The 12726-nt window shown below is 43.4% G+C and overlaps 1 protein-coding gene and 1 long non-coding RNA gene across 6 annotated transcripts in view; one reads left to right on the top strand and one right to left on the bottom strand.

Moving 5' to 3' along the window:
* TRANK1 (tetratricopeptide repeat and ankyrin repeat containing 1) overlaps positions 1-1428 on the bottom strand; it is a 54230-nt gene extending 52802 nt beyond the window's left edge. For all 5 annotated transcript variants that reach the window (XR_014690456.1, XR_014690457.1, XM_084511632.1 and 2 more), the window contains exon 1: positions 1201-1428. Coding sequence is in view for 3 of the 5 variants with exons in the window: in XM_084511632.1 (XP_084367758.1) it covers positions 1201-1211 (11 nt within the window). In the remaining 2 variants the exon portion in view is untranslated. The remainder of the gene's footprint in view (positions 1-1200) is intronic.
* Positions 1429-6822: 5394 nt separating this feature from the next.
* Positions 6823-9714, top strand: LOC311432998. The gene is made up of 2 exons (XR_014690479.1): positions 6823-7623; positions 7720-9714. It is a non-coding gene; the product is annotated as an uncharacterized lncRNA (long non-coding RNA).
* The last annotated feature ends 3012 nt before the right edge of the window (positions 9715-12726 follow it).

The raw sequence follows: 12726 nt of genomic DNA, 5'->3' as shown, positions 1-12726 counted from the left end.
GATCCCATCCCAGGGAAGGAGAGCAGTGCGCACATGCCAGAACAGCAGCATGGTACCTGCTTTAGACCCTGAGCGCTCGCTGTGAAACCATAGCTTTACACCCATGAGCTGTGCAATAGAAACCTGAAAGACTGGATTGTTACAGGTTTTTTTTTTATTGTTTTCTCTGGAAAAGCTACAAGAAAAAATAACACTACCGAAAGATGGAGAATCACAGCTCCCTGTTTATAGGCAAGACCTCAATGCATCACTAATCAATTCAGTGTCACAGGTCCTGAGAAAAGGCCATGATACACCATCCTGGATTTAACGTACTATCTCTTAACATCCTTCCTCTTTCCCTTGCAGGCTGAAGTCACACCCAGCACATGGGGATTTGCTTTCCTTGAAGGCTGCTCCACTTCTTGCACTGGCAACAGGTTTGGCCTTGCTCCCCAGCATATCCTGTTTTGCTAAGGGAAAATAAACAAGCTGTTTCTTTCAGTTTCAAATTACCTTCCCCTCTTTGGAACATATCAGTAAGAAGGTACACCTCAGGGAAACAATGGTTAAAGCAAGTATGGAGTTATATTTTCAAGAAAAACATTGTGTAAACATAAGTGTACTTACAAAACAGCACCGCTTCTTTAAACGTAAGAAGGACTGGCATCTCCCATTTTGTGGGGAGAAAAAGTGATGCGAAGAAAACACATTCAAGATTCTATCTAGAAAGTGCCATTACTAGTTTATAAAAAATAAAAGTCACCACCACAAACCCCTCACAAAACAGCAGAAACTGTTAATCCTACTTCCTATCACCTGAACCAACAACGGTCTTGAAATCCCTCATCTAGTTGAGCAGTCCAAACCCTAACCCCTATCCCAGCAAGATGTATTTACACTGCTGCAACTGTTTACTCATCCTGGCAAGGCTCCTGTCATCAAACAGCAGTGACCTTATAAGAAAGCAAAGGGAACAAGCAGTCTCAGTATTTGCTTTGTATAGATTAGCTCAGGATGACGTGACATCTGGAATAGAGAATTAAAAAAAAAAAAAATCTCCTAACACCAATGTTTCCAAGCTCATGCACAGACTGCAGCCACCGCTTGCCAAGTTTTGTTGCGTGCAGGTATGAAGAGCGGTAAGAAACACTGCTTTTTGCACGTTTTCCCTGAAAACGCAAAGCCCCTTCCCAGGCGAGCTAAACCCATTCTACCAACCTGAAGCTCATCTCCCGCGAATCAGGCGATAAACGCAGCAGCTGAGAAAGCTCTTCTTCCTTCGGCAGCACGCCCAGCCCCCTTTTCCAACACAGAAACCTGGCGGCAACCCTGCTTTGCAGGGCGAGGGGAGCAGCTCATCCCAGCTCCCTTCCACTGCTCGGGCACCGCCGTACGGCACCGTGCCCGCAATACCCCCCGGCGTAACAGCGCTCCACCGCCTGCTTCTAAACGCAATGGCTCCGCCCGCGACCCCGCCCTGTAGCGTCACCCAGCGCAGGCCGAGCGGAGTCCAGGCCTCCCCCTCGTGCTGCCGCTTCCAAGGGTGGCCGCTCTCTCCGTGAGGAAATCCTTCCTGACACCCAGCCCAGCCCCCCTGGTGCAGCCCGGGGCTGTCACCTCGTGTCCAGTCGGTTGTCATCTGAGCACGGAGAGCGACACGCTGCTCCTGGCTGCAGCTTCCTGTCAGGCAGCTGTGGAGAGCAGAGAGCTCTGCCCTCAGCCTCTCTCCCCTCCAGACCGAACAGCCCCAGGTCCCCCAGCCGCTCCTCACACCTCTTGTATTCTCACCTCTTGTATTTCTCACCTGTGGGGGGTGGCCGGCAACGGCCACACTGAGCACAGTACTCAAGGTGCAGCCTCACCAGAGATCAGTCAATAATTCACTTTCCTGTGTAACCAAGTGTCACAACTCCTTAAATAACACTACAGCCACAGTTGCTGTTTTAGGGCTGCATGGGTATGGGGTGGGAAAACTGCATGTTCCCCAGCATTGCTTATTGACCGACCTAACACCAAGCCCACTGGTAGGGTTTTGCAGCTTTTGCCCAGGCAATGGCGTTTGCACGAGTCAGAGGAATACAAATGTTGGGAGAGACAACTGATTGATGGTCACCAAAGCAGCCAGCATTTCCCTTAACCCCCAACCTCCCTCTGGTTGTTATCATGGGGACATTTTGCTTCAGAAAGCATGGAGGGCTAGCCCCCCCTCCCCCTAGTTCTGCTGCAAAAAGACAGAAACCCTGCTTTTCAGCTCAGGAGGGTCTCTGGTTGAAACACTCTCACAACAAACAGCCGTGGTGACGTCTATTTGCCCGCCATGGGCGTGTTTTGTCAACATCGTCACAAGACAGAAATCGAAACTTGGGTTTTTAAACTCAGCTGTAGAAACGAAACTTGGCAGCTTGTAAGCTTTCTCCCGTGTTCACTGGGGTGTTTTCCTTCTGTGAAGAGCAAAGTAACTTCCCAAAGCTGCATCCCTGCCATGTACACACATTGCCAACAAGCATCTGAGTCAGAAAATTATGGCATTTCCTGATTCTGCATAAGCATGGAAGGAATAGAAACTAGAGAGTGTGGTCCTATTTTGGGAGGCAATTTTGTATATCTGAGTGTGCAGGCACTTGGGCATGGATGCTATTAGGCATATAGCATGATACAGGTGCTTCAGCACAGAACAGGGTGGTCTGGGTGGAGGTGCTCGTGAAGTACTGCAAGGCAGTGTGTAATGATGTGTAAAGCTTTTTCTACCCAGCTTCTACACCCCTTCTATTGCAGTTGTAGAAAAGCATCAGTGTTTGGACATTTCCAAGGGAAAACATTTCTTTTGTCATTTCTTTTGGGACAGTGAGTAACGGATCACTCCACAAATCACTCTTGACACGGCAGATCTCACGACAGAGATGCATGCAATGCATGGAAAGGATGGCCCTCTGTTGGGAATTGGCATAATTGTTCGATCTAAGCTTGCTTTAAGCAACCAGGGGTAGGCCTTAGAAATCTCAGGGCCTGCTGTAGCTGAGCAAACCAAGCTGCCAGAGTAACTGTGAGAAGCTCCCACTGCAATGACTCCCACATCACCCAATTAAGGAACTCAGATAATATTGTTATCAGCAGCTGGCCTCAAGGACTAGGTCTACGTGGCCGTTAAGCACAAAGGGGGTTGTTTTCCTAACTTCTAATCAAAAGGGGGGCTCTTTTCTTGCAGGTGGTGTTATTTTCTTAACGGTTTGTCTGAGTGCTTTTGACCAATAATCTTGTGTGAAACACTGTCCACCCCTGTAAAATTCACTATAAAAGTTGGGCGATTCGGGCAATAAAATGGTGAAGCATGATCTGACTCTGCTGGTGTCTGTTGTGCTTTCGTCCGTGCTTCGCAACTGCCCTCAGCACAAGCCCTCTGAGCCTGAGCTTGAAGGAGGTTGTGCTGACACCCACAGCACTTGGGGCTTGTGCTGATAACCCCCAGCACTTGCTTTCCTGAGGGCATCTCCTGGCTCCTGAAAACACTGTGCCACGCCTGGGGTAGATGTTACTACATTTTACCAAAGATCTGCACCTGGATTGAACTCCCAGCAGCAAGCACTGCGTTCGCTGTAGTGGTACCATGCACCTGCCACTGGTACAACCTCAGCTGGTAAATTGATATTGTTCCTCTTTTGAATGTGTTTTATCCTCCTCTGGACCAGCAAATTAGACCACATGTCAGGGCACTAGGGATGCCAGTTATGGATACTGTCTGGGGATGCCCCTGCTCAACCTGTCCCGTGATGATGCCCCATGTTACCCCATCCCACCCACACCCACAGAAACAGTTGCTTTTCCTGGTATTTTTCTGGTGCCCCACACTAGAGGCTTCCGTCAGCGAAAGGACACCGGTCATAAATGATGACTCTGGTTATTGCAACTATGAGGGCAAAGGTTTGCAGCATAGGTGCAGTTTCCTGAAGATATCCATGCTGCAGCTTCGATCAGTGGGACTGTTTCAGGATGTTTGGGGTGCTTGTTCGACTTTACAATAATATCTTCAAACTAAACTAACATAGCAATACTCCTGATGAACTTGTGTGTACCCTATTTTATTTATGAGGTCAAGAAATTTTTCCCAGAGAAATCAGGTACTTCAGAGTAATAGCATTAAAAGAACTTTTACTGGAATCTTATGCACATAATCAATAAAGGAAAATGCAATACAGACGATAGCAAAAACAATATATTTAATTGTTTTGCTTCTAGTTGGCCTAATACTGAAAAATCTCTTCACATCAAGGCTCTCTAATGTTTCTTACCTATTATTTTCCTATTCTTTTCCTCTGCTACTCCATCTCATAAAGGCCTGAATGGTTAACATAACCTGTGTCATTATCACTAAGCCTAAACCTAAGCCTAAACCTAGGCCTAACCCTAAACCTAACCCTAACCCTAACCCTAACCATAACCATAACCATAACCATAACCATAACCATAACCATAACCATAACCATAACCATAACCATAATGGCTATAAACCCTAACAACAGTGGCCATAACAATAACCCAAATCCTAAAGACCCTAACCCTAATGGCTCTAAACTATAACCCTAATGGTTCTAAACACTAACCTTAACCCTAACCCTAATAGCCCTAACCCTGACACAAACTCTAACAGCCCTAACCCTAACAGCCCTAACCCTAACCCGAACCCGAACCCTAACCCTTGCAAACCGTCTGAAAGTGTACTAAGGCACCAAGACCTCTTGGTTTATGTTACTGTGTAAGCAGTTGTCTATGATCCACACACAGTTGCACTTTGCACGACAAGACTTTTTGTTCCTCCTTGTGTGTGCCACAGCCCACAGCAATTTCCTGGTTATTCTTTATACATGTAAAACAGTTGTGGCACAGCATGTCCCGAGTTAGGACTAGTCCTGTAACAGCAAAAACTGTGCATCTTGTTAAGAAAGCAATATAATCTCTAACACCAATGCCTGTTGTGCATGGAAAGACTTCTCTAGCTGGACTTTAGCCTGGATGTTGATAGCATCATTAAAACCACTGCAGCATAAAACTCATTAAGTATCACAAAAATAGTTATCTAATAGATATATTATTTCCTTCACTGGTGTTTTTTTGTTGATGTTGTTGTTTGTTTGTTTGTTTTTGTTTTGTTTTTTGTTTGTTTTTTTTTGAGAGAGGGAGAGAGAGAATCTCCTTTTATGGCTGCTAAATGATCTGGAACAACCTAGCATGGTCAAGAGTGTTTACATGAAGTATGGTCACTCCTGTCCATGCTCAGACTGATTATTAGGAAAAGGTTCTTCACTGAGAGGGTGGTCGGGCACTGGGACAAGCTCCCCGGGGAAGTGGACATGGCAATAAGCTTGTCAGAGTTCTGAGAGGAGGCTGAAAGAATTTTAGTAGATAAGATAGGCTAATGAACATGTGAAAGGAAGCCAAAAGGATTTCAGTAAATAAGACAGGTAAAGGAAAACCTTCTGCTACCTATTGTGCATGTGATATACGCCATAATAATTCATGTCAAGAAGATGGTTGATATTAATAAAGAAGAGGGAGATGTGGGAGTGTGGCCATGGGGGTTGGCAAGCCCCATGGTTGATGATAACATCAAGCTCTTAATGATGAGGCCATCAGGAATGTAAAAGAGTTTAGAGGGAGCAAAGGGTGATTCAGGAGATGCCATGCAGTCTCGGGTTGCTTGTTCTCCAGCCATTAAGGCATGGAAGTTTCTGGGTGTTTGCTGTTGCTGTTATATGCAAAGTTGTTTGACCAATGAAAATTTTATATATGGAGTGGTAATTCATGTCGAGAAAATGGTTGATATTAATAAAGAAGGGGGAGATTTGGGAATGTGGCCATGGGGGTTGGAAAGCCCCATGGCTGAGATAACATTAGACTCTTAACGACGAGGCCATCAGGAATATAAAAGAGTTTAGAGGGAACAAAGGGTGATTCAGGATACTTCATGGAGTCTGGGGTTTCTTGTTCTCCAGATGGTTCTCTTGTTCTCCAGCTGTTAAGGCATGGATGTTTCTGTGTGTTTGCTGCTGTTGTTACATTCAAAGTTGTTTGACCAATGAAAAGTTGTTTTGAAAAGAACTGCTGTGGAGAGAAGGGTATAAGAGGGGAGCCTGCCCTCAAGAAAGGAGAAGAAAAAAAAAAAAAAAAAAAAAAAAAGAAAGAAAAAGAAAACGAAAAAGAAAAAAAAAGGCAACACGATGAAGTTATATCAATAAAGAAGCAGGAAAAAGGAGTGAAGAGGAACAGGCTGGCAGAATGGAGATCAGGACGGGAACAGGCACATTGATCGCCTCATGAGGATAGGTTTGGCCAAACTCAGCAAACCACTCAGAGAAGTGATTAAGGAGGTATTGGGGAGGCAAGGACAATCTCCAGACAAGGACTGTATATCTCAAAACAAGACACTGGAACTCATGATAAGGAAGCAGCAGACGGACAGAGAAACAAATTGTCCTGGTTTCAGTTAGAACAGAATTTTCTTCCTAGTAGCTGGTGGAATGCTGTGTTTTGGCTTAGGATGAGAAGAGTGCTGATAACACCCCGATGTTTTAATTGTTGCAGAGCAGTGCTTATACCAAGCCCAGGACATCTCAGCCTTTTGCTCTGTCCTGCCAACAGGCAGGCTGGGGGTGCAGTAAGAGCTGGGAGGGGACAGACCCAGGACAGATGACCCAAACTAGCCAAAGGGGTATTCCATACCATCTGACATCATGCTAAACAATATATAGGGGTGGCTAGCGGGGGGAGGGGGCCGGACTGCTCATGGTTAGGCTGGGCATCGGTCAGCGGGTGGTGAGCAATTGCATTGTGCATCACTTGTTTGTACATATTAGTAGTAGTAGTACTATTATCACCATTGTATTATTATTATTATTATTATTATTATTATTATTATTATTATTATTATTATTATTTTCCTGTCTTATTAAACTGTCTTTATCTCAACTCACGGACTTCACTTTCCATTTCTCTCCCCCGTCCCAGAGAGGGAGGGGGAGGGGGAGCGAACAGCTGCGTGGTATTTAGCTGCTGGCCAGGTTAAACCACGACACAAATGTAAGGACTATAAATCTCAAAACTGGACATTGGAATTCATTATAAAGATACAACAAACGGAAGAATTAGCAACAACCAGCTCTTGCAATTAAGAAACATGCCAACTCAGCAGATTCCTGGCCAAAGGTGAAAAGAAAACTGTGAGGAAGACTTGGGGTCTTCCTCCCAAAGACCCCTGCCCACAATTCTTGGGAGGCTCTACGCAGGCGCAAGGTGCCAAAAGGCTAATTAGCATGAGAAGTGAGGGGATAGGTAATGAATATGTATATATTCATTATATACATGTATATGTATATATATGTATATAGGTAATGAATATGTATAGGCACTTGTAGAATATTGATAGATTGTATAAATTCAAGACTGCTTTCTGCTTTGGGTATGCACGATAGGTGGAGAGATCCCCCATGCATCCAGCGCTGCAATAAAGAATATACCACTTAAAGGAATTTCGGCTTCGATCTTTGAATCAGAAGCTCGTACAGAAAGTCACTGGAAATGGGCGCACTGGAGCTGGAGAGAAGCTCGAGCTGAGAGAAGCGGACCTGTGCACACAACTGCCTCTCGCTGGTAAGCAGTTGCGCATTATGGGGAATCATACGTCCTTAGTAACAAAGACTGTCCTGGTAACCTTACAGCTCATTCTCCTTCTTAACAATCGGACAGTTTATGAGCCTGAAATACGGAACCAAACTGAGGTCAAGGTGTGGGACTCTGCAACTAAAAACGACAAGGTTGCAGTGGGATTGCTTGGCACCTGGCAAGAAATCTCTGAGGCCTTAAAGAGCCACGTGGAGCCACAATCACAAATGTGTGGCTTGCCAGATAGTGAGGGAGCTGCGGGCTCCTTTACTGATCCGACTGCTACGCCAGGGGCCCCTCTGCTGCTACAGCCATCGAAGGCTTTTGCTGTTCCGCCCCCTGCTGACCTGAACGTACCTTTTGACCCAGGCCTACTGGCCTTGAAAAGGAGATGGATATGCTTTTCTTCGATCCGGGAAGAACGGGATATGTAAGGCCCAAAGACCGAGTTGCTTGACAACTTAAAGCGAGACATATTGTTCAAAAGGAATGGAAAATGGAGACTTGTATGTAATCAAGAAAAGGAATGGAAAGTGGAGGCTGTTAAGTCATGGCACTTAAAGGATTATTTGTTACCTTTTCTGATCGTACATATGTATAGGTGTACTCGAGTTTAGTAAGTCGTGGAACTTAAAGGATTGTTTGTTACCTTTCCTGATTGTACATATGTATAGGCATACTCTGGTTTAGTATGTAAAGCAATGTTCTGTATATTTAGAATGTTTGATGTTTGTGTGTGCGTGTTGGTGGAGCATAGACTCCCCGCTCACCCAGCGCTGTTTACTTGCCTTTAATACCTTTTATAGCTTTTATACCTTTTAGAAATATTTGTTTTATAAATATTACAAAATTCAGATTGAGTTGAGACCTCACTTATAACAAAAACTTGTTTTTGAAAAGGACTGCTATGGGGTGAAGGGTATAAGAGGGGAACCTGTCCTCAAGATAAAAAGGCAACACAATATAATGAAGTTATGTCATCAATAAAGAAGCTGAAAGAAGGAATGAAAAGGAACAGGCTAGCAGAACAGAGACCAGGATGGAAACAGGCACATGGATCGCCTCATGAAGATAGGTTCGGCCAAACTCAGCAAACTGCTCAGAGAAGCTCGTACAGAAAGTCACCGGAAACAGGCGCACCGGAGCTGGAGAGAAGCTCAAGCTGAGAGAAGCGGACCTGTGCACACAACTGCCCCTCGCTGGTAAGCAGTTGTGCATTATGGGGAATCATACGTCCTTAGGAACAAAGACTGTCCTGGTAACCTTACAGCTTATTCTCCTCATTAACAATCGGACAGTTTATGGGACCAAATTGAGGTCAAGCTGTAGGACTCTGCAACTAAAAACAAGGTTGCGGTGGGATTGCTCAGCACCTGGCCAGCAGTCTCTGAGGCCTTAAAAAGCCATGTGGGACCACAGTCAGAAACATGTGGCTTGCCAGATAGTGAGGGAGCTGCGGGTTCATCCACTGATCCTTCTGCTACACCATTGGCCCTCACGCCGCTACTGCCATCGCAGACCTTTGCTTTTATGCCCCCTGGTGACCTGGATGTGCCTTTTGACCCAGGTCCTATTGGCCTTGAAAAGGAGATGGATATGTTTTTCTTTGATCTGGGAAGAACGGGATACATAAGGCCTGAAGGCTGAGTTGCTTAACAGCCTGAAGTGAGGCATATTGTTCCCACGACTAGCCCTGGAACTCTCCAGTGTCTGTAATCAAGAAAAGGAATGGAAAATGGAGACTGTTATATGATCTGAGAAAAATTAATGAAGCCATGGAAGATATGGGAGCACTTCAACCAGAATTCCCAATTCCAACTATGCTCCCCCAGTCATGGACATTAATAGTAGTAGACTTAAAGGATTGTTTGTTAAACACTTGCCAGAATTTGGAAAACTTTGCCATATTTACCTTTTCTGATTGTACATATGTATAGACATACTCTGGTTTAATATGTAAAAGCAATGTTCTGTATATTTAGAAAGTTCGATGTTAGTGTGTGTGTGTCGGTAGAGCATAGACTCCCTGCACACCCAGCACTGTTTACTTGCTTTTTATGAATAATACTAAATTCATATTGAGTTGTATCTTCATTTATAACAATCCCCAAGTCTCCCTCAGGCACCCACTCCCTGCAGCCATTCCCCATCCTTCTGTCCTCTCCCAGCTGCAGCTGACATCCCCAAACCAAATTGTGGAGTGCCAGTGGACTGCATTCAGCCCCCTCCATATGATGCTACACCAATGACTGCAGACAGAGGCTTTGAAAAATAATACAATAATTTATTAACAATAATTGTGGTTGCTGCCACCAGCCCAGCCCCAGGCATATTTTGGCCAATATTTGGGTCCATGGATGTGAGAAACACTCCGTAGCCAATAACTTAGGCTCAGGCAAGGATCTCAGTGAAGTATTAACTTATTCGCAATTGCAATGGCGGGCACCCCGCAAGCAGGAGAGAGCGCATCTACTAGCTCCAAAACACAGTTTATATACCTTTTGATGACAGGACCCTCCCCTGTTTCCCCACTGAGTGGGTAATCCAGGTTCACAATCTATCTGATGCTTCACAAACAATGCATGGCCTTCAGTCGCCGGCCTGTTAAATTTCAAATTTCTTTTGACATTTTTACTGCTTGAAGTGGTAATGTTTCTTCACTTATCTGACTTGACACCATAATTTTCACCTACTTGTCCTAAGGAGTCTGGTTGTCTGCATTTTACAAGGTCGCCTGCTAAGCTTTCTTATCACTGTAAGCATATCTCAGTACCACATTCCTTCCTTCTAAACAATGTAACTGCAAAAACAACATTTCTATTCCCACACTGGACACTGTTGGTGCACTTCTGACAGTTTCCCAGCCCTCCCTCACCACACATTAAAGGCACGCATGGTGTAAGTCATAGGCAACCTTGTTTTTCATCACATAAACTTACAGTGACATAGATCTCAGATTTTTCAAGACCTACCTCCCTGTGAATGAGATGCTTGAACTTCCATACCAAGTAACTTCTGCCATGTTGGGTAAACTTTTTCAACTTTGAATGAAGTTCTGCAACAACTTATTTTCATCAAAATTCTGTAATTACAGTGCTTCTATAGGCATTTTTTGAAACATTCTATAACCCATTGAGACAGGGAACAAGATAAAGGATGTTGATTCTGTAGGTCTTAGCTACTGTAATTGTATGTTAACCACAAGGACAGGATGACTCCAAAGATAAGGGAGTAAAAGACTATATGCATAGATAATGGAACCAGCAAGAATTGGCTTGACTGCTGAAGTCTGTCAAAGACAGGGAAGGTCAGAAGATTAGCAGTGAGGAAGACTTCTGGCCTTCAACAAAAAAAACACCAGAGTATGCTGGAAGACCACCCAAAAACTCCAGTATGCATGCAAATAGGGGTGAGAACCTATGTTAATGATACTTCTGAGACCTTATGAATATGCAAGAGACTTAGAGGAAATTTGTCCTACTAATATAAGCACACTGCCAGTAACCCTTGGTGTGTGTGTTAGGCATAACGATTCCCCTCTCCCACCCCCAGCACCCTAATAAAGAATACCTGCTTAATAACTTCGGTTACTGAGTTTCCACTGCATCACCATAATATCCCTTTCTCTAAGGCTAAGTCTAAAGATTTAAGTTGTTACAATACATTAAAATTACCACTTTAAATATGATATTTTCACTGCAGCCAACTCTTGCTCATTTTGGCTTTTAAGAGTTTCAGTCAGCATTTAGATGACTGCTAAAACTTAAGGATTCATGCTTGCCATCTAGTGTCTTTAAGATTTAGAAGCAAGCTCTCTATATAGGATCATAGAATCATAATCATTAAGGTTTGGAAAGACCTCCAAGATCATCTGGTTCAGCCCTCCCCCTACCACCAATATCACCACTAAACTGATACCAAGTCAGAAGAACATAAGATTCTTGATGCACTGAAAACTCAATGAAAATAGCTCATGACCAAATCTTTCATCTTATAAAAGTATACTGTAACATTGACTTTAAAAGATATAAAAGTAAGGAAACATAGCATCATTAGAATATTTCTAATACTAATGGTTAGGAGGTGTGCATTAACTGCATAACATGTACTTAAAGCTCACTATTTTATCTTTGTTTAAGGGAAATTCAGCTACTACTCTGGAAACTCCCTTCCATTTCATTCTTTCAACTGACTGAAGATGAAATGCTTGTAATAGTAAAAGAAAATGAAGAATTGTCAGTTTTGTACTCAGTATTATATATGATATGTAATTACAACATAAAAGTTGTCTCTGGCCCTTTAGAGACTAGATACTTTTTTTTCCCACTACAAACTATTTACTACCCCATAGACAATTTGTAACTTTTGATATTGTATAAACTTACTTGAGGATAGAATAAATCTTGTGCTTAAAAATTAATGAGAACAAAATATACTACATCTTGTTATCTGTCGACCTTCTTGTTGAAGCATCTTGTTAATTGAAACATCCCGTTATCTGTTGACCCTCAGTTAGGCTGAAACTTGAGATAACTTCAGCCAACTTGGCATTCTTTAGCAAAAGGTGAAAAGTACATCATGAGGAAGACTTATGGTCTTCCTCCCAAAGACCACTGCCCACATCCCGAAGACCCTTTTTCTTGGGAGGCTTTGTGTAAGCAAGGACTGATAAGCTAATTAGCGTATGAAGCGAGAATAAGTGGGTTTGGGTAATGAATATGCATAGGCGTTAATAGAATATTCATTGTTTTGCTGTATAAATATGAGATAGTTTGTTACTTCGGGCATGCACGTTAGGTGGAAGGATCCCCCGTGCATCCAGCGCTGACAATAAAGGATACTTCATCACTTAGAAATTTCAGCTTCGATCTTTGAATAACTTTGATGTCATATCTACATTTTAAAAAAAACAAACAAACCAAGCAAACAAAAAAGAACCTTCATTCATTTAGAAGAAACTTTGTTACACATTTTAGTTGCCTTTCAGTGAGTGATGGTCTATTTGCAGCAACACAAAAAAGCAGTATTGTAAAAATCCAGTTAAATGATCTCTTGAGCTTAAACTTCTGAAGCCGGTATAAATAATAATAA

The sequence above is a fragment of the Aythya ferina genome, assembly GCF_964211825.1.
Source record: "Aythya ferina genome assembly, chromosome: 2".
NCBI lineage: Eukaryota > Metazoa > Chordata > Aves > Anseriformes > Anatidae > Aythya > Aythya ferina.
The sequence above is the reverse complement of the archived record's forward strand: the minus strand, read 5'-3'. Positions and strand labels throughout refer to the sequence as shown.